A 27,000-nucleotide genomic window follows, 5' to 3' on the forward strand; every position below is an offset into this window, starting at 1 on the left:
CGATCGTTGTCTCTCGGAACTAAAGCAGCGATTGTATATTATGAAAGGCAACAGTGTTTACCTGTGATTGGGATGTTGGTGTTTTTTGTATGAATCAACACTAACATAGAACAACCCACGTGTACCTGTCACGTCATTGGCTTTCAGAACTCAGACTTATCACTCAATCAAATTATCGTCATCAAAGTTCAACATGCCCGGTACAATAGCGGTGGGCCGTTGATTATTGCGAGACTTGAGCAGATGAAGTTGCGATAAACTAGCTGTCGGAGGTTTAGGAGAAATATGCTTGTCCTTTGAGAGTTACAGATCAGTGATTTCGAAGCACGTGTGAGTTTTCCTGACAGGATTCGCATCAAAGTGTGATCAATATGCTAAGCTGTTAAACATGTATAGAAGAGACACACAGAACAGACGGTTTCGATCCGTCTTCATATTATCCGAATGAACTCAAAGATGCTTCAAGTTAATATAACGGTTCGCTTAAAATAGCCTTAGAGGTGAATTAGTAGTGGAGTTGCTAGAGAGGGAATCCCTACTCAAAATCTATGTAAATGATAGTAGTATACCGCGGGTTTACGCGTCTCGCGCTGCCATCACAACGAGGCGCGTTCGACTATGCTTGACAGTAAAACCAAAGCAGCTTGTGATCTGTATAGGTAGTGAGGGTCTGACGCCTGCACGTAACGCTCAGTAACACGTTCTTCCGTTGCTCCCCGGTAAATTATACATGTGTACACATAAACAACACAGGTATATGTTTTGGTTGAGTCTGATTACTCTGTGTTAAGCTATGGCTTGTGTGTGCTAACAGGGATGCTGACAACTTCAATGGAGCGTGTTTGTAATCCCTTAACTTAGTCCTCGGAATCGGAACATGTGGATAATATTGTCGCCAGTTGTCAATGGATAAAAAGTACACAAGATGAAAAACATGAACAATAGAAAAAGGTAAGTACTTCTGCATCGAATGTTTCCGTACACAAGTTTTTTTTCCACACACAATTCTACATATTTTGCCCGCGAGCTTTCTGTTCTTCGAAGACGGGCTAATTAATTTCATGTGGATCATCTTTACACAGAGAAAAACTCTGGTGGTCATATCCTCTCTGTAGTTATCGATCTCTTTACAACCTTCTCTGTCTATAACTCAAAAACCAGCGCCGCTCCACCGACGGAAAACATCCCCTCATTTGGCGATATCTGTTAGTATCACTTAATACGTAGGTGTATCATCGGAGTCATTTGTCAACATTTCGTGAAGGTCAATATTGACTCAAAAACGACCATATCATAATTAGATGTCACGTATGGAATCAAAGTTTAAGTGATTATATGTAAATACTTGTAGTTTTATTTATTGGGTAAATTTCCCTATCCGATCGTGTATATTTCCAGACCATGTATTTCTGTAATTTGACTACAATTAATTGAGCGGTAAGGTCAGAAATAGCACCCTCGGGCTACGACAACCTGTGTGGCGCATTATCCAAGTATACATGTACTAAATAGCGCATTTAATATTAAACAAGCGTCGACTGGAGATTGCTGTGAATAGAATCAGGCGTGGTAACATTGGTACGACAAGTTAAGTACAGGTGATGGTAAATTAATACAGGTATGAGACAACCCAGATACCCGGAATTGACAGAAATAATTACTACATAGGTATAACACGGAAAACAAGTCGATTACCACAACAATTTCACTACAGCACGCCTGCTGTAGGAACATGCGGGATCACATCGAATGAATGCTACGCTCCACTGGTCATGTATAATCGGTTTTGTTTGTGTATTGTTTGTTGTTTAATTGTTAAAGCTAAATGACGTTCATGCCAATAGATGAGAGGGATCACAATCTGGTCTATTTTAAGTGCCATCTCACTGAAATGACAAACCAGATATGGCTAGTGAAGAGACTTGATAGAGCAAGCAATAGAAAATAATAGAGATCCCTAATGCAGATGTGATCGCATATATTTGTTTGTTTGTTAACTGGGACTCAAACAACAGAAGTACACGTCTTCACATTAGTCGCCTCACGTTATAAAAATATAAAACAAATACTCTGCATTGTTTCATTATGAAACTTTAAGATTGTCCAACCATTTGTATGCGTTCGTTCATTTCAGAATCGGTTGTTAAGGCCACCATTTGTTAGCTCACATTTATCATGTTTGTTTAATCTTCTAATGAAGAATGATCATTGACTACTATGTATTTGTAAGCTCGGTTGAGAGGTATCCACCTGTATATTTTGAACAACGCTGCTGTTCGCTGCTCATTCTCGCACCCTTTACCTATATTGTTCGTACATACAATTGGACAGTGATGGATCGATATTTACATTAAACTTGAAACCGGAAGCAATGTTAGTTTAAAGACATGCGTTATCACTGGTACGATAATCAATGACTTAACGAGAGAAACCACATGTTTTTTTAAACCTAGAGGTCGGAGGATTTTATGGAATGGAAACAGTTCAGGAATACATATTCCTAGCGTGGCCTGCGTTGCTATGTAAACAATTCGTGGATAGAGATGAACTTTCTCAAAGAATAAAAGAGATGGTGTGTGGCTTTGATCTAGATAATCGGACTATATATAATTCATACTTGTACCCAGTACCCTTGCGTACATCTCTCGGAATGCCTGGTCACGTGAAGTACATATGTGCCAGTCACCGTAACACACAGTTATAACATATGATGTTTACTAGTTCTTTCAGTTACGTTTTATGCTATCTGCATTTGTGTAGAAATTAAGAGACATTTCAGCGGCAGGATTCTCTGGAAAATTAATACTAGTTGGAAAAAAAGAAAATTGTATTGATGAAATTCAAAGAGATATTAACCGGAGACGAGTCAGAAGATGACATACATGTACATTACTTGTATTCATATGTGATTTGGCCATGTTAACGACCCAGTGGAAGTTATGTCAGTCTTGATTGATTTCGTCTGGCGAAACTATTTAAATCCATTTCCTTAGAGATATAAAAAAGTGATAAATCTAGGTTATCATTTACCATGTATTCAACAATATTCAAGGACCATTCTGGACCAATAACTGGTCAAGAGTATTCTGGGTAATTTAAATGGCGAACAAAACAAGAACCTCTGTACTATTGTTAAATTATGTCAACAAATGTCGTGGTTTTCCAAATGTATACATTATCGTTGGTGTTTGATTTTGTATTTAAATATTACTCACGAAATCCGCTAATATTATAATCTATGTCAACATTTATATATTTCATATAGTAAACATATAAATTCACGGATTTAGAAAATAACGCATTAAAAATATATAAACCCACAGGAAAATCAACGAGATTAAAGTATTTGTCCATCAGCCCACTGAGATTGTTGAAGATATAACAACAATCGGTAACACTGGTTCAACATGATTTTAAGCGGAAATCAAGTGTGGACTGTTACTGTTGTTGAGCGAAATGATGATTGTCTGATTTGATTGGGTTGTCTTGATATATCGTGCTTAACAACAGTTGAAGTCTTACAAAGATTTTCCACAGAGGATCGAACAGTTTGAGAGTTAGGCTATTTAGGAAACGTTAGTAGGACAATGAACGAGATCGAAACAGGTGTAAATGGTACAGATTAACTAGTGATATCTATTAAATACTGTTTGGTACAACTTTTATTGGCTTTTGGTATTCTCGGACAGAGCAAAGAATTAATAAAATTATTAAGATATTCGTTAAAACACAACAATGATAATTCCAACATGTCAACATAATCATAATTCAAACTCAAATTCAAAATATGCACGATAGCGAGATTTACAGAGAGACTCTTGAAAAGAAACAATGATAATAAGGCCAAATGGATATCAAACACTAGGTATTATCATGGAAGGTGATGGGGAACGACGAAGGATCTTAACTTGAATATGCAACCTAAATATTTCAATTATTGTAGGTGACGGAAAAGTGGACACAAAATTAATTCTTCGTTTCTGTTTGAAGCGCAATATCAGTGGGTTTGTTAATCACATCAAACAATTGGGTAAGGTAGACTGAGTTACTTCATCATTACTGAATCTGCTCGAAGTCTTTTTACCAATCCTTTACCGAGGATGAACTAGTGAAATAATCGGATTTCTGGTTGACATTTTTTTTCTTAAAGACTATTGGTATACCTAAGGGGACAAACTGTGCCTCTCTCTCGGATGTTGTGTTTATCGGAGAGGTTGTTAGGTCACAAAGACATTGTCAAGCTCTTGAATTTCACTTTTAGATAATTTGATGACGGTTTGAAATTACGAAAATTTGATGACCATGTCCGTCGTTAATATTTACTAAAATGTTGTTTTTTACTAGTAAATCAACAGGAATAGTTTTTCGTGCGTGATGATTTCAAATTCCGTATTGTAGTTTTTCCATTTTAGATGGTAACGTCTCGGCTTCCTGAACCTATGGTGTTTACATGTCGCAGTTGATTCGATATTCGCCGTTTCCGAAAACCCTTTACCCCTCCGAAATCACTATCTTATTCTGGTACTTTTTCATCGATTTCAGCGTGTATTTTCTCCCTGTTCTCATCGAATTTGGTTTTGAATCGAGTTGGTGATTTGTTTGTTATTTTGGGGTTCAAACTCTTTGCATTCCTTGGACTACCATTAAGATTGTCGAGGACAATGAAATTGTCAACAACAACAACAAAGACAACAAAAAACATCGGTGAAGGTTCTATACACGGAGCGGTTTTTATTGTCAATGCTTTTTTTTCAGCAATCTAGATGACAACAACTGTTTGAAGATTTGAGGGAGACAAACTGTTTTCATCACTATATTAGTAAGTCCTACTAAAGCGTCTGTAATGTTGAACTTTATATGACCGGAGAAAAAAGATCAATACAAATCTCCAAAATAGCAGGTCTTTGCCATGGATGCATGTGAATAACATGCTTTTATGGAGTTATCATACATTTGATTGAAGCATGGCATTACGTCGATGGAATCAATTCCTTTGTCCATGGGAGAGAGTAGTAAAACCGATGTGTTGGTATGCTAATGATGTAGTCTATAGCGGACAAAGGACGTGTGTCGGCAGATTTAGCGCGTAAAGACTCAGTTCATCGGCGGACTGGGACACACTTTGATGACAAGCAAGCTGACGGCAATGTTCATGGAGGGTTACACGCACGCCAGGGAGAGAAGACCCGGAATTTATGTGACGGTGTCACACGTACACAGTATGTGGTAACAAAGTTACTTTTAGCACACGAGGATTGAGGTATAGCACAAAAACAGTGAACTGTGAATAGACAACTACTAGCACCAAATTAACCCACGCGGGAATGTGAAGATATTGTACAGGTCGTCCATGTTACAAGGCGTTAGGGAGGGTCTAATTACTGACCACAGTCACGCACTGTAACGCCTCGACTGTTTAGAGGTCGAGTGGTGAATATTTTCTATTAGTTTTTATGATAGTGATGCATGTGATAATGTACTGTATTTGCATACCAGACATTTGATTTCAATTGTGAGATAAAAAAATATTCTCTTTGGAAGAGTATGATGCGATCACCACTATTGAAACGATATTGTTATTTCAAAGATACTTTCATGTGATCAAATCACGAGTTTCCCTTTTTTCTTAAAATGAATACAATATTCAGAATTCTTAAATTTCTTCGCTTTATCGACTCTGGATACGATATATACGTCTGATAGCTGGCTAAGCTATACGTTTCTATTTTCGTGTGTTTTTCGCGTTGTGTGGTGCTTTTAAAATCTAAATTGACAGCAGTAGATAATTTCAGTTATAAAATGAAGTCCTTCAACTGCATGATAAAAGAACGGTTTTTTGTTTAGAAACGCGTATTTTGCATTCCGTTTGTAATGAAATACTGTGGTTTGTACCTGTTTAACGGGTCACCAACTGTTACCTCAGACGTATTTAATTGGCGTGTAGACGCTGTTTAAACCTGTGAGGCCCTATTGGTAGATAAACACAACAATGTTTCGAAACATTCGCTTGTATACGTGTCCAAATGGAAATTCTGTCAATATCTAAGGTGAATTTAACGGTTCTATGATCGAAATAAAGCTGGCAATATCTTACGATTTTTATCATATTTAGCATAAATGCATATTGCATGTGTCTGGAAACGGCACGTTTGCAATCCTTCGAGCGACTCGAACACCGGCCTAGGGTTGACTGACGCACTAACCTCCTTTTGAACTATTTCACAAGTGTAGAATATTACATCGATATATGACCTTGACGTGCAGTACCAAATGTGAAACATTCTGCGTCAGGTGAATGGAGCGAGCGACCTCCATAAGAGATTGACTAGAGATCAGTATTTTAAGAATGGTATCTTTACGAATTTTTTCGTAAACAATCATGTTTAGTAAAGATTTCCGTTTGTTCCGAGACATTGGACAGAAACTGAGTGCGTCATGACCTGCAGCATGTGTGAGTATTCTGCGTTACCAGGGCAATGTAAAGAAAACTACTGTGACGTCATTATTAGGACTTTACAGCTTTCTAAAGTTACAAAGGAAAATCACGAAAAAACTGCCTATATTTACGCAATTGTTTAACTGGTAATGGTTGTTTCGATAACGACGATCCTCACATAATAACGGAGAATTCAGCATAATTACATAACGAAAGTCAATGTCTATTTTCAAAACAATGTTTTAGTTTTAGTTGGCCGCTTTGCCAACACCACGTGTTTTGCATGGAATACAACTGAGCTTGAGCGATTTTTAAACCTTGTAATTTTGAATGCTGATAAGAAAGTTCACTAGTATGGTGGAATTTCTAGGCTCCCGTTATGGTAATGGGAGGCTGAGTTACAATTCTCAGACTGTGCCAGGCTATTGGCCTCGATCAATTACAGTGCAGTAATATTTCGGTTTATCTCTGAGAATCGTTCGTTTAAAGCCAACTAGGTGAATGTTGATTGGTGTTTAGTACACAAAGCGTTTGTTAGCTGTACTTAATTAACGTAATCTGCTCATTGATGATTTATCAGGATCGTTTGCTAGGGAACAGTGGCAAGGAAGTTATTGATGTAAACATGCGCGCTGTCAATAATTATAGACGGGGTATATATATATATACATGGATAATGTTATAATCCTGTTAACTGGATAGAGTAGAAACGGTTCTGCGATGTTCTCTCTGGTTTCCTCCACCACCTTACTTACTCACATACCCATAACACTCTTCCTTATGCCATTCCTCCTCCTCCACCCCTCCTCCTCCCCTCCTCCTCCCTCGTCCTACTCCTAATCCTCGTCCTCCTCTTCATTCTCCTTCACATCGTCCTTCTCGTCCTCCTCTTACTCCTCGTCCTCTTCATCTTTCTCCTCCTTTTTTCCTTCTCCACCCTCGTCCTCCCCTCCTCCTCCCTCGTCCACCTACTCCTCGTCCTCCTCTTCCTCCTTCCTTTTTTCCTCCTAATCCACCCTTGTCCTTCTCGTCATCGTCCTCCTCCTCATCCACCCTTGTCCTCCCCTCCTCATCCTACTCCTCTTCCTCCTCTTCCTTCTCATCCTCATCCTCTTCCTCCTTCTTTTTTCCTCCCCGTTCACCCTTGTCCTTCTCGTCCTCCTCTTCCTCCCCCTACTCTTCGTCTTCGTCCTCCTTTTTTCCTCCTCCTCCTACTCATCGTACTCTTCCTCTCCTCCTTCCCTCCTCTTCTTCTCCTCCTCTCCTCATCCTCCTCGTTCTCCTCTTAGTGTTTTTGTCAATAGGTAGAGTATCTTAAAAGACACTATAAAATGTTGATCGATTTTAAAAAAAGGGAGAGACACCTCGTCAAAACATAATCACATTGTTTCAGTTGTATTACAAGATCAAATAAAGAATTTAATTAAATCTTGAAGTGTGCAGACATTGCATTGTGCTTCGTATAACGTTCTGATATAGTGGAATGACTGATTGACATCGATTTCGTTACGTCATCTTCTGTAAATATCACCACAACAGCCAGTCATTGTCCTCAACCCGATGTATATCGCTCCATCTCTAAGACCGGTTTTAATTCTGTAAAGGGAATTGATTAAGATTTGGAGTATGTTTGCCTTCTTATTACACTGTTGTGTATTGGCATCACGCGGTGCTGACAGATAAAATTCCGTTTCCGAGTGAGATGAACCCACGTTGACAGACATAACTTTGGAACACCTCGTGCTCTTTCGTCATCCGTTCAGAATGATTACAGATTGATCTTTTCATTTAATCAAACGTTGATGTCCAACACACACCACATACGCAAATCCGATGGTTATTTTAGTACCCATAATGCAATATATACTTACAACCTCAAAACCCGACCATTTGGTACCCGTCTCAGTAATAGACAATATTTTTCGTCCTTGATTAACGGAAGAAATATAGGCTGACTTTCTCGTGAATCAAAGGCTGTTGATGATTTGTCGTACCACATTCTTTCTTGGCGAACCTACCGATTTATAAGAATGATAAAAATCCCATTTTAATCACGGAAATTGTTAGTTTTGTTGGGGTAATGAAGCCATAGAGATCTATATCAAAACCACAGCTGATGATGTTCATTTCTGGCTCCACTAGCGGTTAAAGTCAACACCGGTACATGCAGGGTTAATCTTGCTGTGTACGCCTGCTGGAGAGGCACGAGCATCGGTATAGTGTCCTAATTAAACGAACGGTTTCTGGGCACGCCTAAGGACGTCAAAACATTGGCGGATTGACGACATGTGCTCACTATGGAAGATAAATATTGACAATATGCATTCGATTAGAGGACTTATTTACCGGCAGAATTTAAATCAATTATTTTTTTCTTGTTTGAATTTTGCGGCAGGAATAACTGACGTGCAGGGTAAACCAAACCTTAAGCCTGGCCGTTTTGTCTCTTGTTTTTGCAGAGCTTCTCTACAAGGAAATTTACACTCTGCAGTTCGTTTTCCTTATATTGTTTAATCAGTTCTCGACTTTATTCATAAGCTTCAAAAGGAAAATACTGCAAGCTTGAAAAAACACCTGTTTTTTGCTGTGTTATCTCCCTTCCTTCTGACTATAAATACGGTGGTTGGACACTCCACCACTAACGTTTCCACTAACAAGTTAACTAGTGGTTAATAAGATGTGTTGGAGAGGAATCCCACAGTGGAGGTACCTTCTGGAGGTAGCAACATATAAAATGTCAGCACTAGGCTCGCCGGTAAACAACCAGTAAACTAGTAAACATAAGTACCAAGTGATCGCGTACACGACGAGGTTATTTTCAAATGTATATCACAAAGAAGAATGAAATAAGACACCATTCTAATCAAAGCTGAATTTCAACAGAACTACTGTATGATTGATGTGAAAATGTCCAAAACTGGAAAACGAAGGTTCACGTGTAGCGGCAATGGTTTAAAACTGCTATTGGGCGTACATCTTCACTATAAAGAATCACTACCTCATTTATCAAAAGATGCTGGGTCTTGCCAATGTAAAGGCATTAATTGTTTATGTGGATCATCAAACAGAAATTTTCGAATGATTTATCATTGCGAGCTGTACCAATATGAGGTTCACCATGCGATAATTATAGTGGAAATCTGTGGGTAAATCATATTTCAATTTTGATGCCATACTGCTGCACTTGTATCTGAGTTTTAGCTATACTTATATGATGACCAATTTGATCTGAATGCGTGCCCCTTTAGCCATCAAATATGGATGTCCCTTTTCTTACCAAAACAGACTGCCTGAAGGTATTCCTCTTAAGGGGACTATTTATATGAAAAGTTCCACCGTATACCGCGCCCTTGCTCGAAGTAAGCACGTCATCTGCAGGTTGGCAGTTCTACCCTCGTCCCTTTCCTGCAAATGACCAATTTAGTACCCACAGATCGTCGCAGCTGACATGCTGGCGTGACATGGCCACAGGCGCAAAATTTCCGTAATTTCTTCAAGCGGGAGAGCTGCCTGTGTCTTGAGGGCATGGCGGGCCTTCTGCTAGTATTCTCCCGCTGCTTTCCCGGAACAAGTTTTGAACATCTTCAGAAACTTGGTTTTTAAGCACCTCGGACTTCCTTGCACATCTGTAGGCAAGTTCGGGCAAGATCCAAGCGTGATATTACCAGGTGCAGGCCATCTGCAGATGAAGTACAGTTTGCGAAACAAGTGACCCCCCGCAAGTAGCAGGCCAGCTTGGCATGATTCGGCCTTTAGCAATAACGTAATCGTGAGGACGAATGGTCTCCCAGTGTCCTCGTAAAGGTCAGCAATACAGTGATGGTGAGGACGGGGACATTGGTGTAGAGGTTAGCAATAACACGATGGTGAGGATGGGAGGTATTGGTGTAGAGGTTAGCAATACAGTGATGGTGAGAATGGGAGGTATTGGTGTAGAGGGGCAATAACACGATGGTTAGGACGGGAGGTATTGGTGTAGAGGTTAGCAATAACACGATGGTTAGGACGGGAGGTATTGGTGTAGAGGTTAGCAATAACACGATGGTGAGGACGGAGATCATAGAAAATATCAATATTGGTGATAATGACTGAGGGGTGGGGTCGGTATAGTGGTAAGCACTAACATGATGGCGTGGACGGGATTAGTCTATGTAGAGAATAGTCGTAATATTGCAAAATGAAATAGATACAAAAACTGGAAACGGAGCAGGATACAGGTAGAGAACCGGAAGATGACAATATGTGACGATACAAAATATCCCCCATAAATAGCAAGATTATGCCACTCTATCATACCTAGCAATATCTCACAGATGAATAATGCGTTTTACCAGTTTGAGAGCGTCATGCACGCCATTCTGTAATTAAACCTGATAATTACTGTATAAATCAGGGTTTTGTAGGCTCCGTAGGATAGGAGATCGTTGACAGGTAGCTGGTTTAGTCTACTTGTCTATGATTGGTTTAAGTAATATTAATTTGTTCCACTCTCCATGATAAATGACGAAGTCGGATTACAAGCTGTTAAAATGGCTGGCAATTGTAATCTCTTTTTGCTGGGTGTTCCTGGATCTTAGGTGACAAGGAGTGGTAAAATACACCACGTGATTTCTGGAAACGCACGTAGAAACCAATACTTGACACGTCAGTATCAATACTATAAGCCTCACACTGTAGTGGTAGGGTTAGTTCTTTGAAGCGCTCAATTCTAATCAGTAAAAGTACTGTATTATTTATTAAGCTCTCTATTTCTTATCATTTGTCAATATCATGCTTTGACTATGTGAGCGGAACATGAAGGAGAAGGTTACGGAAGTATGAACACGGGGAGAAATATACGGGCATATGAACATGAAGGAGGGGGTAACGGAAGTATGATCACGAGGAGAGAGACACGGGCATATGAACATGAAGGTGGGGGGGGGGGGGGGGGGTAACGGAAGTATGAACACGGGGAAAGATATACTGGTATATGAACACGGTGGGGTATACGAAAGTATGATCACGAGGAGAAAGATACGGGCATATGAACATGAAGCAGAGAGAAGCGGACAGTTTGAACATGAGAAAAAATGGTACGGCGTTATGATCATAAAGGAGTTGGTAGCGATAGTATGAAGATAAGGGAGTGGGAAGCGAGCAATATGCACATGTAGGAGAGAGAAACGGTCCATGTGAACATGATGGAAAGGGTAGCGAGGAGTGACGTAGCGGAAAGTCTGAACATGGAGAGGGACGTGCGCAGTATGAAAGTATCAAGATGAAGGAGTGGACAGTGGGCAGTATAAAGATGAAGGAAATGAAAGCGGACAGTATAAAGATGAAAGAGTGGACAACGGGCTTTATGAAGATGAAAGAGTGGACAGCGGGCAGTATGAAGATGAAGGAGAGGCCAGCGGGCAGTATAAAGATGAAGGAGCGGACAGCGGGCAGTATGAAGATGAAGGAGTGGACAGTGGGCAGTATAAAGATGAAGGAAATGAAAGCGGACAGTATGCAGATGAAAGAGAGGCCAGCGGGCAGTATGAAGATGAAGGAGTGGACAGCGGGCAGTATGAAGATGAAGGAGTGGACAGCGGGCAGTATGAAGATGAAGGAGTGGACAGCGGGCAGTATGAAGATGAAGGAGTGGACAGCGTGCAGTATAAATTTGACGGAGAGGCCAGCGGGCAGAATGAACATGGAGAAGAATGCGGCTTGTCACTGTGCATTCCAAAGAGGAGGATACGGGAAGTTTGAACACGAAGGTTAGAGTGGACAAAGCAGAAACGCAAGAGAAAACTGGCAGTATGAACATCACGGAATGGAGACAGGCAGTTTGATTTAAGGGAAAGAAGACTGGCACCCTGGCCAATCAGATACACTATCAGGAAACCCGTCATACCCTGTCTGCAGCGTAAATTGTTGTGGTGATTTTATGTCTAATTACTATATCATCTGTGTTTCTGTCAAAGTCGAATAAAAGAGTAAAGGTTTCCCTTGGTGATTGTAGGAACATAATAACGGTTTACAGCGTCTGAAATCAAACACTAGTATTCCAATCAATATTGATCGACTGAGGCCTGTCTCTAGTATCCCAGACTTGTGTCTTTGTAACTGCTAGTTCAAAGGCAATATATAATATGACTTGAACTTCAAGCATGCTACCTTACGGCGGTTCCAGTAGTCTTACGAGTACTGTAGGAATGGAGTTGTGTACAAGAGCCATCTCATGTTATTTTTTCCCTTTTCTTACAGGGTATCCTTTGGTAGTAAAGGGTCAATGGTGGAGACATGGATTATCGAGGACTTTCAAGAACCGGAAACGGATGGACAGATCTACCGGAACCTAGTCAACAAGAGTAGCGAGTGCAGGTATGTTTCATCCTCATTTTTACTGTGTATATTCAGGAAATATATTAGTTGTAAATTTTTATTAAGACCTTAAATGTGGAAGGTTTCCGTGTACTTCCGGTAGCTTGGAGGTATCATCGTGGTCCTAAATGTGGAAGGTTTCCATGTACTTTCGGTAGCTTGGAGGTATCATCGTGGTCCTAAATGTGGAAGGTTTCCATGTACTTCCGGTAGCTTGGAGGTGTCATCGTGGTCCTAAATGTGGAAGGTTTCCATGTACTTCCGGTAGCTTGGAGGTATCATCGTGGTCCTAAATGTGGAAAGTTTTCATGTACTTCCGATTTTGATGAATTCGTTGATTAGGGTCATACAGTGGTTGTAAATATATGTCCAGTCTTTGGTTTCCAGTGTTGTGTTCTCGTATTGATTTCATTTTCTTCTTTTAGGGACATGCGCAATTAATGACTTATCGTTGCGGGTTCAGTTCTGATAAAATGAATATCAATATATCATAAAGCCCGGGCGGTGTCATCTGACATTACCAATACACCACTATCTGGTGATAGGTTTGCTGATGATTGCTGTGCACATGGACCTACTTCATATTTGTTAGATGGAAGTAGAAGATTGGTATTAAAACCGATGTTGTATTGAAATTCAATTTATCTGTGTTCTCGGGGGAGTTTATTTCTTGTAGTTGTTGCACGTTAGCGCTGGAAATTATATTGCGGAAGATTGGTTCCATGCAGCTGTTGACAAGTCTCATATGATCTCGTCTTGGTTAGATAATGGCAAATGGTGGCAGAAAGAACATTGGTTTGTCTGAGGAGAACACCATTATCATCTCGGCGTTGTGTTGCATCATGGACGTAGATGACGACCGATTTACTATTCTTATTGTTTGTATCAGATTTCAGTTTCGATGCAAGCTTATATTTGCGTTTAAGTGTTTATAAGCAAGGGTCCCAGCGCCGGGGCAACTTTTTCCTAACGGAAGTCTTCAAAAATTAGAGTCACGTGTCACGGGCATATTGTACCGAAATCAAATACAAAGTGTAGGTAATTAAGATACGGTAGATTTTGCCACTTCTAATTAAATATAATTCTAATATATAAGTATATCAGGAGGAAAGCGTCAAAATACTAGCAATGCTAATAATCCTGGTCTTGTGATAAAAAAAAAGATACTAAGAGAAAATTCTGCTATATTTGCTTTACAAGGATCCAATCTTCTGGTAGAGTCAATTTTCAATAAAACCCGTTGAGAAAACGAAGCTATATCGCTTCGTAGAAACAGCAAATAATGCGGTATGTGTAATATCAGAAGTTCTTGGTATTTGCTAATATTCACATCATGCTTTGTGAGAAGTCACTAACATCCGACGATATAACCTTTTGCAAAACAACAACGTCCCCGGGTGGGCTTGAACCACCAACCTTTCGGTTAACAGCCGAACGCGCTAACCGATTGCGCCACGGAGACTTGATAACACTACTTGGATGCACAGTATAAAATAGCTCACCAATAACGTTAGTCTGACATTCTACCATATGTATTGTTGATGTCTTAGACTAAACTTGTCGCTTGATTGAAAGGTCAACGTAAGATATTATCAAAGGTTTATGTGATATAGTTGTAAAAATTATGTTTATACAAGAAAGTCTTCGCATGCCTTCAACTTTAAACTTTTCCTGGCTATAGCAGTACTATTGAACACGTAAGACACAGTGGTGATGTTGTTGGGATACCCAAGGGATATTAGATATACTACCAAAATAATTGGTGATGTGTAGTGTTAAATTTCGTTTCGTTTGAAGGGGAATTAAGATAAAAAAAATATTGAAATGTACCGTTTCGATGGTCGGTTGGTGTCATGGTGATTCATTCGATTATCACCTAGACGTTCGGGGTTCGATTCTCCGAGCGAGCGGATGTGAAAACGGTACATTTATGTAGGTCCCCTGTCCGGGTATTTTTCTTCCCGATTTCCACCCACAGGAAGCCTCTTCGCTCGCTCCGTTCGAGCCAGCAAGAGTCATTAATATAAAGTGATAGCTTGTTTCAAAATTGTTGTAAAATATTTATACAGTTGAACATCGTTAGAAGAAACTCTCACAACTCGAAGGCCCTGTATAATTCGGAGTAATTCGTTCCGGCCAAACTTCACACTTAACATTCGATCTTGCTTAAATCGAATACTCGGTAACTCGAATTTTCCAACGATCCCAGACTTCGACATAACGATGTTAACGACACTCTATTAAAGGAGCATTGGTAAAGTAATTGATCCGTCAGTAGCTGATGCAAGAACGAGGGGGGCTTAAAATAAACAGTAGTACACAAATGTTTATTGCTGTGTGTGGATATATTGTAACAAAGTTTGGAGTTTTCGACAAAAAACATTTTAGTAACGGAAAGATGAAGCTGTGTGTGGTAGCTATGACTGCTAAACAATTATAAGAGTTAGTTTTATATCGGAAAACAGTCGTAAAATCAATGTCTTTTGCCGAATTAATGTTAAATGTGAGAAATGATAAAATGATTACTTGGTGCCTCGTCGCCAGACCTCTGGAAAAACAGAAAAACGTGATACACATCACCTCATCTTTCACGAACGTGCGTGCGAGCGATGTACACCAGCTGTCGAAATGTTCCTGTGTTGTATGACAATTATTAGGTCATATTATCAAACCAGATTGCAAACATTTTAGTGATCTTTTAGATGTTGGGTCCCGAAAATACTTTTAAAAAACTTGAAACAAAAAATCCTAACAACTGTCTATCAGTCAATCATTCTGTTTTGAAACGTATCAGAGGTGTTGGCAATGGACCCGTTGTTTACATTTTACCGAACATCAATAAAAGATTATGCGGTTATCGACGTGTTGCTATACCCTATAAACCTCGCCCTCCTAGCCACACAGTCTCTCTGCTTCCCTAGACAGAAGACGGTATCCTGTGCCAATTAAAATCATGTACCTTTGCATAATAACATTCCTACGCCACGGCTATGCCAGGTAAACACGGGGTTTCGTCACAACTCATAACAGGAAGTGAATCCCTCTAGGGACTACAAATGTTGGCACATATCCATCCGCTTCAAAAGATACCACTTATCTCAAGTATGCCAAGGAGGAGTTCAAAGCTAGCTTAATGCACATTGATTCATTTCTACTTTTCATAAATAGCTTGATTAAGGAAACACTTTTTCGATGTTTTACCAGAACACGGTGAGATGTTTGACAAGTCAAGTCTTTACCATTGATAGATGTACAGCAGGTTCAGAAACAAGCACTGTCTACATCGATCATCAACGTGAAGACTTTAAGGTTATTTTAATGAGGTTAATTATGGTGATAAAATGAGTTTTAGGTAATAGATAACAAATTAATCCAACATTTTCCGGAATAGACGGGCTGGATTTTTATTAGTGATTGAAATCGACCATCTGACCGTCCATCATCACGTCCTTATGTATGAAAAAATATAACTGTGTTCCTGATTATGTATTACGCACGATTAAATTTTCTAAAGATCAGAATTATAACTACTCTCTGATGTGCTCACGGTACATGTAAGCTTGTTTCATTTGTAGACCCAAAACTCTTGTAACTCTTCTGAAGATGGAAGTTATTTTAATGTAATAAATGCTCGTGTATGATATCTGTACCAGGAGAGCCTATATTCATACGTTTAAAGACACAGATTACGATCAGAGGTCAACTCGTCTTAGCACTTTTTGGCCTTGAAGCAGAAAGCGCCTACACTTCCGGAGCACAGTCTTTTCAGTAGTCTCCGTGAAAATCTTTTTTGGGTTCATCAGATAAAACACGACAGGAAAACATATACTAGTAAACCACGAGGTGAAACCACATAAAACACGTGAGGAAGAAAACAGGTTAATCGATAGAGATTAAAGTCCCACAACAAAGTCACTGAACATCAACATGGCTTTATTAAATTGATAACTCACTTAAAATATCTAGTTTATAGAAAGGAACAGACTAGAGCTGGTATAAATGAGAATGTGTCGGCTAAAACTCTCGTTATTAATGGTTGCAGGCTGTTGGACTTAATGACTTTCGTTACCAATCAGCGCATTTCCCGACCGGCAGACAATCTACATAATATCCTTGTTCATTTGTTTTAATGGATAATATTCTTTATAGCTTCATTTTCTAAATCTTTCAATTACCGCAGAATGATGATGTAAACCGACTTTTTATCACGTGTCCTTACCCTTTCAGTTTTTACTTTTTCGAAATATACGAGACCATAATGGTTACACATGTTCCTGTCAGAAACTGGAATGTCGGAGGGACATATTTGTCTGTTCGTGAATCGGAGGTATAATCACGTTAGACGCCTCCCACGTAAAACACGTGGAATGTGTATCATAACTTGTAAACATCAGTAGAAAAGAGGCCAACAGGACCTGCATTTCTCATCTATAACTTTTGTTGTTTAAACTCGAAAGCCAGTTGAAATATCCCCGCTTACCTGAGGCCACATGTACCATGTCATGTTTCTTAGCCTAAAGATAACTAATGGATATAGAGGAATATAACGCGAAGACCTTTTTCAAAATTTGAGTAACATTTTGTTTAAACTGACACGCCGGGATGGATATTGATCCGAAATAACGCACCAATTAAATAAAAAAGGTGGCCATTTCAATTTCGTATCAATGATGTCTTTCCAGATAAGTGGCAAATGAAAATTGAAAAGGATTAGAAACTCAAATATAGACAGGTGGCCACCAGCAACACAAGTTCTGTCTAAATCTTTCCGGTGAAAAAGAGGAAAGAAACTACGTTAGTTAGTTAACTTCGGTCCAAAGTAGTAATTATAAGATGTGATTCTCCAGTATAGAGCGTTATCATGTGATTATTGAAACCCTACAAAGAGGTGACCATTTCTCAATCAATTTCCAAGACCTTCACAAGTTCATGACACCAATCAGAAAGCAGAGATTGTCGATCTGTCGGTTCTTCATGTTTAGAAAACAATTATCAGAAAAGATGAAGGTTCTGCAGTGTTGCTTCAATTTCCAACTCAGACAGACACTACAGTATAGAACCACCAGTTCAGATACCCTATAGGCTGTTACCATTCAAAGCAAAATTATCACACGCATTGACTCTCGGCCAACGTAAAAATAGTCTCATCCCAAACCATTGATCAATTATATAGTATTACTTGTAACACCAAACACGATAGTGCTGCATTCACTGTCCCCAAAACAAGAGCATTCGTGATACTGTACGTGTATTTGGTATTAGGGATGGTCGATTATAGATGTGATGGATTCAGCGGTGATCCCGGATATTTTCTCTGGTTCTGTGTTAGACTGCCGACAAGAAATGATTCTTCCTTCATTATATGTTGTGTATTACCAGTGATCTTGTAGATCTTATGTATATTTTGTTGTTGAAGTCTTTGTTGTACCACTGACCTTACAGATATCTATGTTTCCTCTTGGTGGTTAATACTGATGTATTTTTGTGGTAAAGACATCTGTCTGTGAAATGTTCTTTAATGTACCACCGACCTTACAGATATCTATGTTTCCCGTTGGTGTTAAATACTGATGTATTTCTGTGGTAAAGACATCTGTCTGTGAAATGTTCTTTAATGTACCACTGACCTTACAGATATCTATGTTTCCTCTTGGTGGTTAATACTGATGTATTTCTGTGGTAAAGACATCTGTCTGTGAAATGTTCTTTAATGTACCACTGACCTTACAGATATCTATGTTTCCTGTTGGTGTTAAATACTGATGTATTTCTGTGGTAAAGACATCTGCCTGTGAAATGTTCTTTAATGTACCACTGACCTTACAGATATCTATGTTTCCTCTTAGTGTTAAATACTGATGTATTTCAGTGGTAAAGACGTCCGTCTGTGAAATGTTCTTTAATGTACCACTGACCTTACAGATATCTATGTTTCCTGTTGGTGTTAAATACTGATGTATTTCTGTGGTAAAGACATCTGTCTGTGAAATGTTCTTTAATGTACCACTGACCTTACAGATATCTATGTTTCCTGTTGGTGTTAAATACTGATGTATTTCTGTGGTAAAGACATCTGTCTGTGAAATGTTCTTTAATGTACCACCGACCTTACAGATATCTATGTTTCCTGTTGGTGTTAAATACTGATGTATTTCTGTGGTAAAGACATCTGTCTGTGAAATGTTCTTTAATGTACCACTGACCTTACAGATATCTATGTTTCCTCTTGGTGGTTAATACTGATATATTTTTGTGGTAAAGACATCTGTCTGTGAAATGTTCTTTAATGTACCACTGACCTTTCAGATATCTATGTTTCCTGTTGGTGTTAAATACTGATGTATTTCTGTGGTAAAGACATCTGTCTGTGAAATGTTCTTTAATGTACCACTGACCTTACAGATATCTATGTTTCCTGTTGGTGTTAAATACTGATGTATTTCTGTGGTAAAGACATTTGTCTGTGAAATGTTCTTTAATGTACCACTGACCTTACAGATATCTATGTTTCCTGTTGGTGTTAAATACTGATGTATTTCTGTGGTAAAGACATCTGTCTGTGAAATGTTCTTTAATGTACCACTGACCTTTCAGATATCTATGTTTCCTCTTGGTGGTTAATACTGATATATTTTTGTGGTAAAGACGTTTGTCTATGAATGTTCTTTAATGTACCACTGACCTTACAGATATCTATGTTTCCTCTTGGTGGTTAATACTGATGTATTTTTGTGGTAAAGACGTTTGTCTATGAATGTTCTTTAATGTACCACTGACCTTACAGATATCTATGTTTCCTCTTGGTGGTTAATACTGATGTATTTTTTGGTCAAGAGGTTTGTCTGTGACATGTTTAATACATCTGCTATTCACTTGTTCCAGTGACCTTGATGTGTTTGTCTCTGGTCTCGAGATGCCGCGTATTCGTCCGAACCATTGATACTTCCACTGTTTGTCTGTGACCTTGGCTTTGCTAGTGACCTTGATATGTATGTTTTTTTCCGAGGAAAATACGTGTCAATTACACGTGTATTACATATGAATGAAGTGACAGTTGTTCCCGTGGCCCCTAAGATGCCAATGATCGCCTATGTTTTTAGGAATGGATTGTTCGTCTGTAACACTTTGTTAATGACCTTGATTATACGTGCGTTTGTCAACAGTAAAAGGGGATGACTCTGTCCATTGAAAACCATTGTTTATTTCTTACTTCATAAAGTCATCCGTTTGACTGTGGTTTATGGAGGGCTTACGTTGTTTACTGCAGAAAGGCAAATATCTATCGCTGATTTCATGAAAATCGGGTTATCTTTTCATTTATTGTTCACATGCTTTGAAAATGTCAGACGTTATCTCTGATTTTTGAAAAGGCAGGATCTGACCTTGACTTTAGAAAAGGCTACGTTTCACGAGACAAGCACCAATAAAACGGTTCGTAAAGAACTGTGAGCGAATAACACTATCAGACATATACAATTACCGTTATAATTCTTATAATATGAATCATTGCAAGTGACATTAGCCCTTCCTCCCCCGAGTAACATACCGGGAGAGGTGCCAGCGAACCATTAACAAGAATTGTTTGTTGGAAGAGTAAGATGGCTTCTGTTGTTGACCGACAAAACATATATATATATATTTCTCCTCATTAGCAAACAGATGCCAATTGGTTTACTAGCATTAGTAAGTGCTATAAGACTGGGGAACCCGTAGGTTTAAAAATCATTAAATAATAATGATGATAATAAAACACACAGAAAAGCACAGTGACATGTTTGAATCTGAACAGCCAAAAATGTCTCGAATTTATTGTATATGTATATGGGTAGGGGTATATGTAGTTAGCATTGATAAACAGCTAAGGACAGTCCACTAAAACGGTCACTATTTCCGTGACATAACAGCCCTAAACACATCCCTGTGTTAGATATACTTTATATATGTTGGAGGAGGGAAAGGTTGGAATGTTGTGCAGTTCTTTCACTTAAGTGTGTGATTATAATCGTATAAACGCTGGTGTTAATGTAAGTGCCAGTTATTACAGCATTATAACTATGAATTAGTGCTGAGTGCTATATCCGGAACAACAATTCACAGAAAAACCACAGACATGCCAGCACAGAAAAATCAGGTTTAGGTAGGCGCTCACCTGTCTCTATTATTTACACACCAGGTCGGCCTTGATTCAAACATTACGTTGACGCTGATTGATAGCCATTAAGTTATATGCATTAAAGCTTTCCCTGGTTCTTCACTGATATTTTTCAGTTTCCTACCCCGTTTTTAAGCTATTTTGGATTTGGTATAACGACTTGTTTTAGGCGACTGTAAGTGCAGTATCAGAAACCTCTCTGTAACCAATATTTATGTTCAACAGCTTGCTTGTTGCAGTAATACTTTCTAGATCATCATCCTCGGGATATATTTTATGTCATTTAAACTCTTGATCACTTTCCTTTGAGTGTAAGATCACCATCCTGGCAACAATACGTACATGTCTTTGGAGTCCTTGCAATAGGCTAGTGCCATTGGCGTCTAAGATTACTTTTCTTGTAATGCATTGTTAGTGTCCTTGGAGCTCTAAGATCACCATGATTGCAGCTCTTTGCTAGTATCTTTAGGATCTAGAATCACCATTCTTGTATCTATAGGTTAGTGTCATTGGAGTCTTAAATCACGATCCTTGCAGTCTTACGTAAGTGTTTGGAGTAAAGACCGCCATTCTTGTATCTCCAGAGGAGTCTTAGATCGCAATTGTTGCAGCTCTATGCTAGTATGAAGTCTTAAGATCACAATCCTTGCAGTCTTACGTAAGTGTTTGGAGTCAAGACCACCATTCTTATATGTCCACGTCAATGCCTTTTGAGTATAAGTTCACCTTTGTTGCAGCTTGTGTCCTTGGAGTCTAAAATCATAATCCTTGCTATGCTTTCTTAGTGTCTTTTGACGCATGGGAACCCTAGATACATCTATATGTCATTGACAATAAAGATAAATATCCCTGAAACCAATATCGGTATTCTTGACACAGAATATCAATTTCGTTCGAACTCTTGATCCCACGAGTTTTTGATGAATGTCCCTCAGTTGGGATCTTTGATATAAGTATAAGTGTCTTTTGGTGCTTAGATCAATGTCTCTCAATTGGGTTCTTATATAAGTGTCCTTGAGTTCTTTGATCAATGTCTTTTGGTCGATTCGGTTCTTAGATAAATGACTGTGAGAGTTTTTTTATCAATGCCCCTCATTTGTTTTCGGATACATGTAGTTACCTAGAACGCTTTGAACTATTTTCCTCGTTAGGTTCTTATGTAAGTGTCCTTTTAGAAATAGATTAATATAATTATGTTCTAAGATCAGTGCCTGTTGAGGCCACCCTAGATCAGTATCCTTTGTATGCCAGGTCGCCTTATTAATGTCCTGGCCTAACGGATATGAAATCCTGTTTCGGGATCTTCGAAGTCCTCAATCACTGTCCTTGGAATACTATGTTAGTTACTTGGTCCTAGCTCTCAGTTACAACCAATGCATATCCGGTTTATCTTATAACTGTAAACAAGTAAGTCTCATTCCATATGTCGCCTTGTTCACCATCGAATAGGGGAAGTTTTGTATCGCTGAATTGCATTTATCTTTCAATGGTAAACAGCACTCAAGCAAATATAACCCTCACAAACATGTTTATGTATCATACGTGTATATACCTGTGTATTTCACCTGTGACGGTTACACCTGAGTTAACACAAAGAAAATGACGCTTTCTGTAGTCTGCATTAATATACCATCAACACAGATTGCAAAAAGTGCACAAAGGGAGATAAACACGACATCTGTGTAACGATCGATTATGTAACGAGGTAAGAGATAAAAGCAGTGTTAGAATCTAAGCATGAGGTTCTAACTGGGATTATTGGTCGGTTTGCCTATCATACGGAATCTATTTATCGTTTGTATTGTCTAGCACGTGTACTATTGTCCGAGATTAATGCGAGTGAACCGACTACGGTAATTAATGAGTATTGACTGATTTTGCCTTCTGCCATGTTCGGTTGATGAAGCGCCATGTCTTTGATGATGTTGGGATTGGGCATATTTCATTTTATTTCATTTTAGTTTATTTGTTAACAGTTCTTCGGGAAACATCTGAGAAATGTAACATGTGAGGTTTTACGAATACATAAAACAAAGGAATCAAAATTATATTGGAAATGGCATTAACCTCCGTCGATAGGTGTCGGCGACAATGACATTGGAGGCACAGGTATACTTAATAATACCTTTACCAAGATTAATGGCAAAATTTTGCGATACAAAAAGTGTCTTGTAGACATGAGATGGCGACTGTTGAAAACACATCAATTGTGTGTATATTTCATCATTAATTGATCTTAAATTACAGTTTTCAAAAATGGAAGGGCTTTGAAACTAGTCTCGGCGTGGCAGAAACATTTCGCACTTTACTTTGTTGTTAATGAACAAGAACGTTAAACATTACCTTACTTTACCTGTACATGCCGCATAAACGCTTAACGAAAGTGTGCACTACGTGCCAGCACGAACTTACAGCGTCAGTTTAAATCTGTGAAGGTTGACGTTACAATCTGGGCGCTGCGTAGTTCCCCTCGTTGTCCTTGCTGGCATTTCTACCGTTATCTTGGAATGTGCTTCCTGTGGTAGTTGTGCCGGCGCGTTACTACAGTACACGGGATAATGAGAAGAAGATAAACAGTAACTTGGCACCATCGCAACATTTACATTCATTTTCACCAAACGCAATCGAAATTATGAAGTGAACGAACTGGTGTGTTTACGTGGCATCCTATATACATTGATTTGTTGACATAGGTGATATGCGGTTTGCCTCAAAATTTCTCAATGGAATGGTTCTTGTGCCGTGATCGTTACGAGTCAGAAAGTAATGTTCTGCTAGAAACCAGTATAGCAGTAATATCCATACTTGTGGTTCCACAGACGGTATAACTACATAACTCATAGTTCATTAGCTAATTACGCTGACAGGTGCCCCCGCCAATCATATACTCTTATCAACGTTTCGTTAATTATGAACCTAGCACTTTAGATATTTCTTGGACGGTGTTCGTAATATTGTTACCTAACACATGTAGTGAACGTTGAACTGTAGGTAGTGTGGGTACACAAGACATACATCGATCAATGTCAGGGACTCGCTCGATGTCGTACGTATGGGCGACACATACAACAAGTGTTTGGTACTCATGTCTTGAAATCTCTTTGTTACTTGTTAGCTAGTTGCCGGAGTGTGATATGTAAACGAGTTGTACTGCCCTTCGATAGATATATGCGTAATATAAGTATATATATAGCATACAGACATCGACAGGATAAACATCAGAAAAGCAGAAAGTTTTTAATTTTAAAAAAAGTTAGGAGAAGCGGGACTGATAAATGAAATTTATTTTAATCTTGGCTACGTTGCAAGAAATTAAAAATTAAACATGTCATTGAGTAATTTACTCAATTTTTGATCTCATTTTTTTCCATAAAAAATCAGCTGTTGTTGAAGGAAAGATACGCTGAATGGTGCATTATTACGTCGTTAATTAACGTAACTGTGTGCGCGGAGTAAATCACCGCAGCAACAACCCACCACAAACGCTATACGTCATCAGAACCGGGTTGAAGGCATGCAACAGTGAGTGTTATTTGCGAAATTGATTAATTCTATGACATCACGTGGTCAAAACGACAGATAAACCTTAGAAAATTGCCTGCCGATAATTCTGTATCAGATTCTGACCCAACAAGACACTACACTGTCCCGCAATTACCGGTGCTGACGATGTATCATGCCCCGGTTAGAGAGTTACTGGTGTAGCCAATAGATTATACCCCATAACGAGTAATTGTTTCGCCGGGTAATGTGACGGAACGTGTCTGCACAGCTGAAGTGATGAATTTCTTCGTGTGTTTTTCAGAGGAAATAGAAATGGGTTCGGACGTTTAAATTCAAATGAGTCGGTTCAAATAAACTTTTCTTTTCCTTTAAAAAACGTAGGTTTTTGTGGGGAGGAGATTTAGACAGATTGGTTTTGGCACTGTGGTGCGTGTTTTACTGGATATACATCACTTATACAGCGATGTTTTCATGGTTAGTCTGATAAACGATCACATTCATCTTCTGATGGGAACGTGGCAAACTCGTTTCTGTTTCCTTCAATGTGGTGCATGGTGGACTCTACATGTTGAGCGTATCATTACTTGTACACATATCTTCCAATCTATCAATATCTAGATTGGACATTGTCGTAATTACTAAAGGAAGAATATTAATCACCGTCAGAAACAGCATCCTGTGAAAGTTTCGTGTGATACTAAGTAATTTTACATCAATTGTGCAGTTTGACTTCAGATTATATAACATATCCAAGTTGTCCTACTTTTAAATCTGGGAAGGTTCCATCACATTTCATCAAATATGGCAGTGTCTTGTAACCAGTTCGGCCGTTTAATCTATTCTATTGCACATTGGATTAATCCCGTATGTTTTCAAAGGATTCCACGTGAAAGGAATTTTCCTGCTTCCTATATACATCGTCTAATAACATGGGTTGTCTTGTCTAACCTAAGCTATCGTCTCATTTCCGGTCTTGTCATTCTAGTACTTATCTTTTCGTTTGAGGAAACGTAACTGACTTCGAGAATTAAGTTCAAACTTTAACTTTGGTTTGTATTTAATTTGAAGTAACGTGTATTATACAAATTAATGGCAGCGCTTGGTACCGTCAGGTGTGGGCCCGCACACATGTCGGTAGGTCCGATATTGGAGGGGAGGGGGCGCAGTGGGTTAACGAGTTCCCCCCCATCACTCCAAGCTCAATCTGATACGGAACAGCTTCGGTACTTTTACCAGGGTTTGGCAGCCGTTCAGCTCTCATGCAATACTTGGGGAACTCGCAGAGAAACTTCAAACGTTTAAAGACTGTCTTTGAAAAATAATCTCCGAGTTATACGAATCCAAGAGTAACTGACGAATTTCTGGAATTTTAATGGCTTCGTTACTTGATATAATGAGTTCTATTTTATCTTGTTTCCGAGTTCCATCTTACAGACCATCAATTATAAACGAATAAGCTTTATGTCACTACCTATATTTGCGTTACCTCCGAAGTCAGTGGTATCTGTAAGGTCATAACTGTATATAAGTAATAGGATAACTTTAACAGCTAATGATATAACCTTAGACGTTTGTGGTATAACTATAAAAGTCAGTGGTATAACTATAAAAGTTAGTGGTATAACTATAAACGTTAATGGTATAACTATAACAGTTAGTGGTATAACTATAAAAGTTAGTGGTATAACTATAAAATTTAGTGGTATAACTATAAACGTTAATGGTATAACTATAACAGTTAGTGGTATAACTATAAAGGTTAGTGGTATAACTATAAAAGTTAGTGGTATAACTATAAAAGTTAGTGGTATAACTATAAACGTTAATGGTATAACTATAACAGTTAGTGGTATAACTATAAAGGTTAGTGGTATAACTATAACAGTTAGTGGTATAACTATAAAGGTTAGTGGTATAACTATAAAAGTTAGTGGTATAACTATAAAGATGAGTGGTAGAGGTATACAGATTCGTGGTACAGGTATACAGGTTAGTGGTACAGGTTAGTGGTGCAGGTATACAGGTTAGTGGTACAAGTTACTGGTACAGGTATACAGGTTAGTGGTGCAAGGATACAGGTTAGTGGTACAGGTTAGTAGTGCAGGTATACAGGTTAGTAGTACATGTATACAGGTTAGTGGTGCAGGTATATAGGTTAGTGGTACAGGCATATATATGAGTGGTACTTTTTTATATACGACAAATCTTTTGAAAGAAGTGATGTCAGGAACCACCAGTCTATCACGTGACAGTAAGCTACGGCCAGGTATGAGGATGTTTAACAGAGTGGTGTTGAAGTCAACAGGCTAAAAATATCGTCAGATTCCGACAAAAGATAACACAGTCCCATCAACGTAACATCATCTCTTTATCAACCTGTTAAGTTTTACATTTAAGAAATTGTAGACATGCTTTTATTTATACACTTAACTAGTAACATAGCCTGCTTTTACAAAAATTACAATCTGGAATGTACACACCATCTTTGACATTTAACGGCAATCAACAAATTACCATTTTTTGTTTCTTAGGCAAAACGAAAACCTTACTGACA

General features: G+C 38.7%; 1 protein-coding gene and 1 non-coding gene across 4 annotated transcripts in view; one reads left to right on the forward strand and one right to left on the reverse strand.

Annotated features, from left to right (window-relative positions):
- Positions 1-714: 714 nt before the first annotated feature.
- LOC132557376 (uncharacterized) overlaps positions 715-27,000 on the forward strand; it is a 94,770-nt gene continuing 68,484 nt past the window's right edge. The window contains exons 1-2 of one of the 3 annotated variants that reach the window (XM_060221872.1): positions 715-951; positions 12,674-12,790. In XM_060221872.1, coding sequence (XP_060077855.1) covers positions 926-951; positions 12,674-12,790 — 143 coding nt within the window. In that variant the 5' untranslated portion in view covers positions 715-925. The remainder of the gene's footprint in view (positions 952-12,673; positions 12,791-27,000) is intronic. The other 2 variants (XM_060221876.1, XM_060221874.1) reach the window with 2 other exon arrangements.
- Positions 14,179-14,252, reverse strand: Trnan-guu (transfer RNA asparagine (anticodon GUU)). The gene has a single exon. It is a non-coding gene; the product is annotated as a tRNA-Asn (tRNA).

The sequence above is a fragment of the Ylistrum balloti genome, unplaced genomic scaffold, assembly GCF_031769215.1.
Source record: "Ylistrum balloti isolate Yb309-2 unplaced genomic scaffold, AGI_CSIRO_Ybal_v1 Utg370666, whole genome shotgun sequence".
In the NCBI taxonomy this organism is placed as follows: Eukaryota; Metazoa; Mollusca; class Bivalvia; order Pectinida; family Pectinidae; genus Ylistrum; species Ylistrum balloti.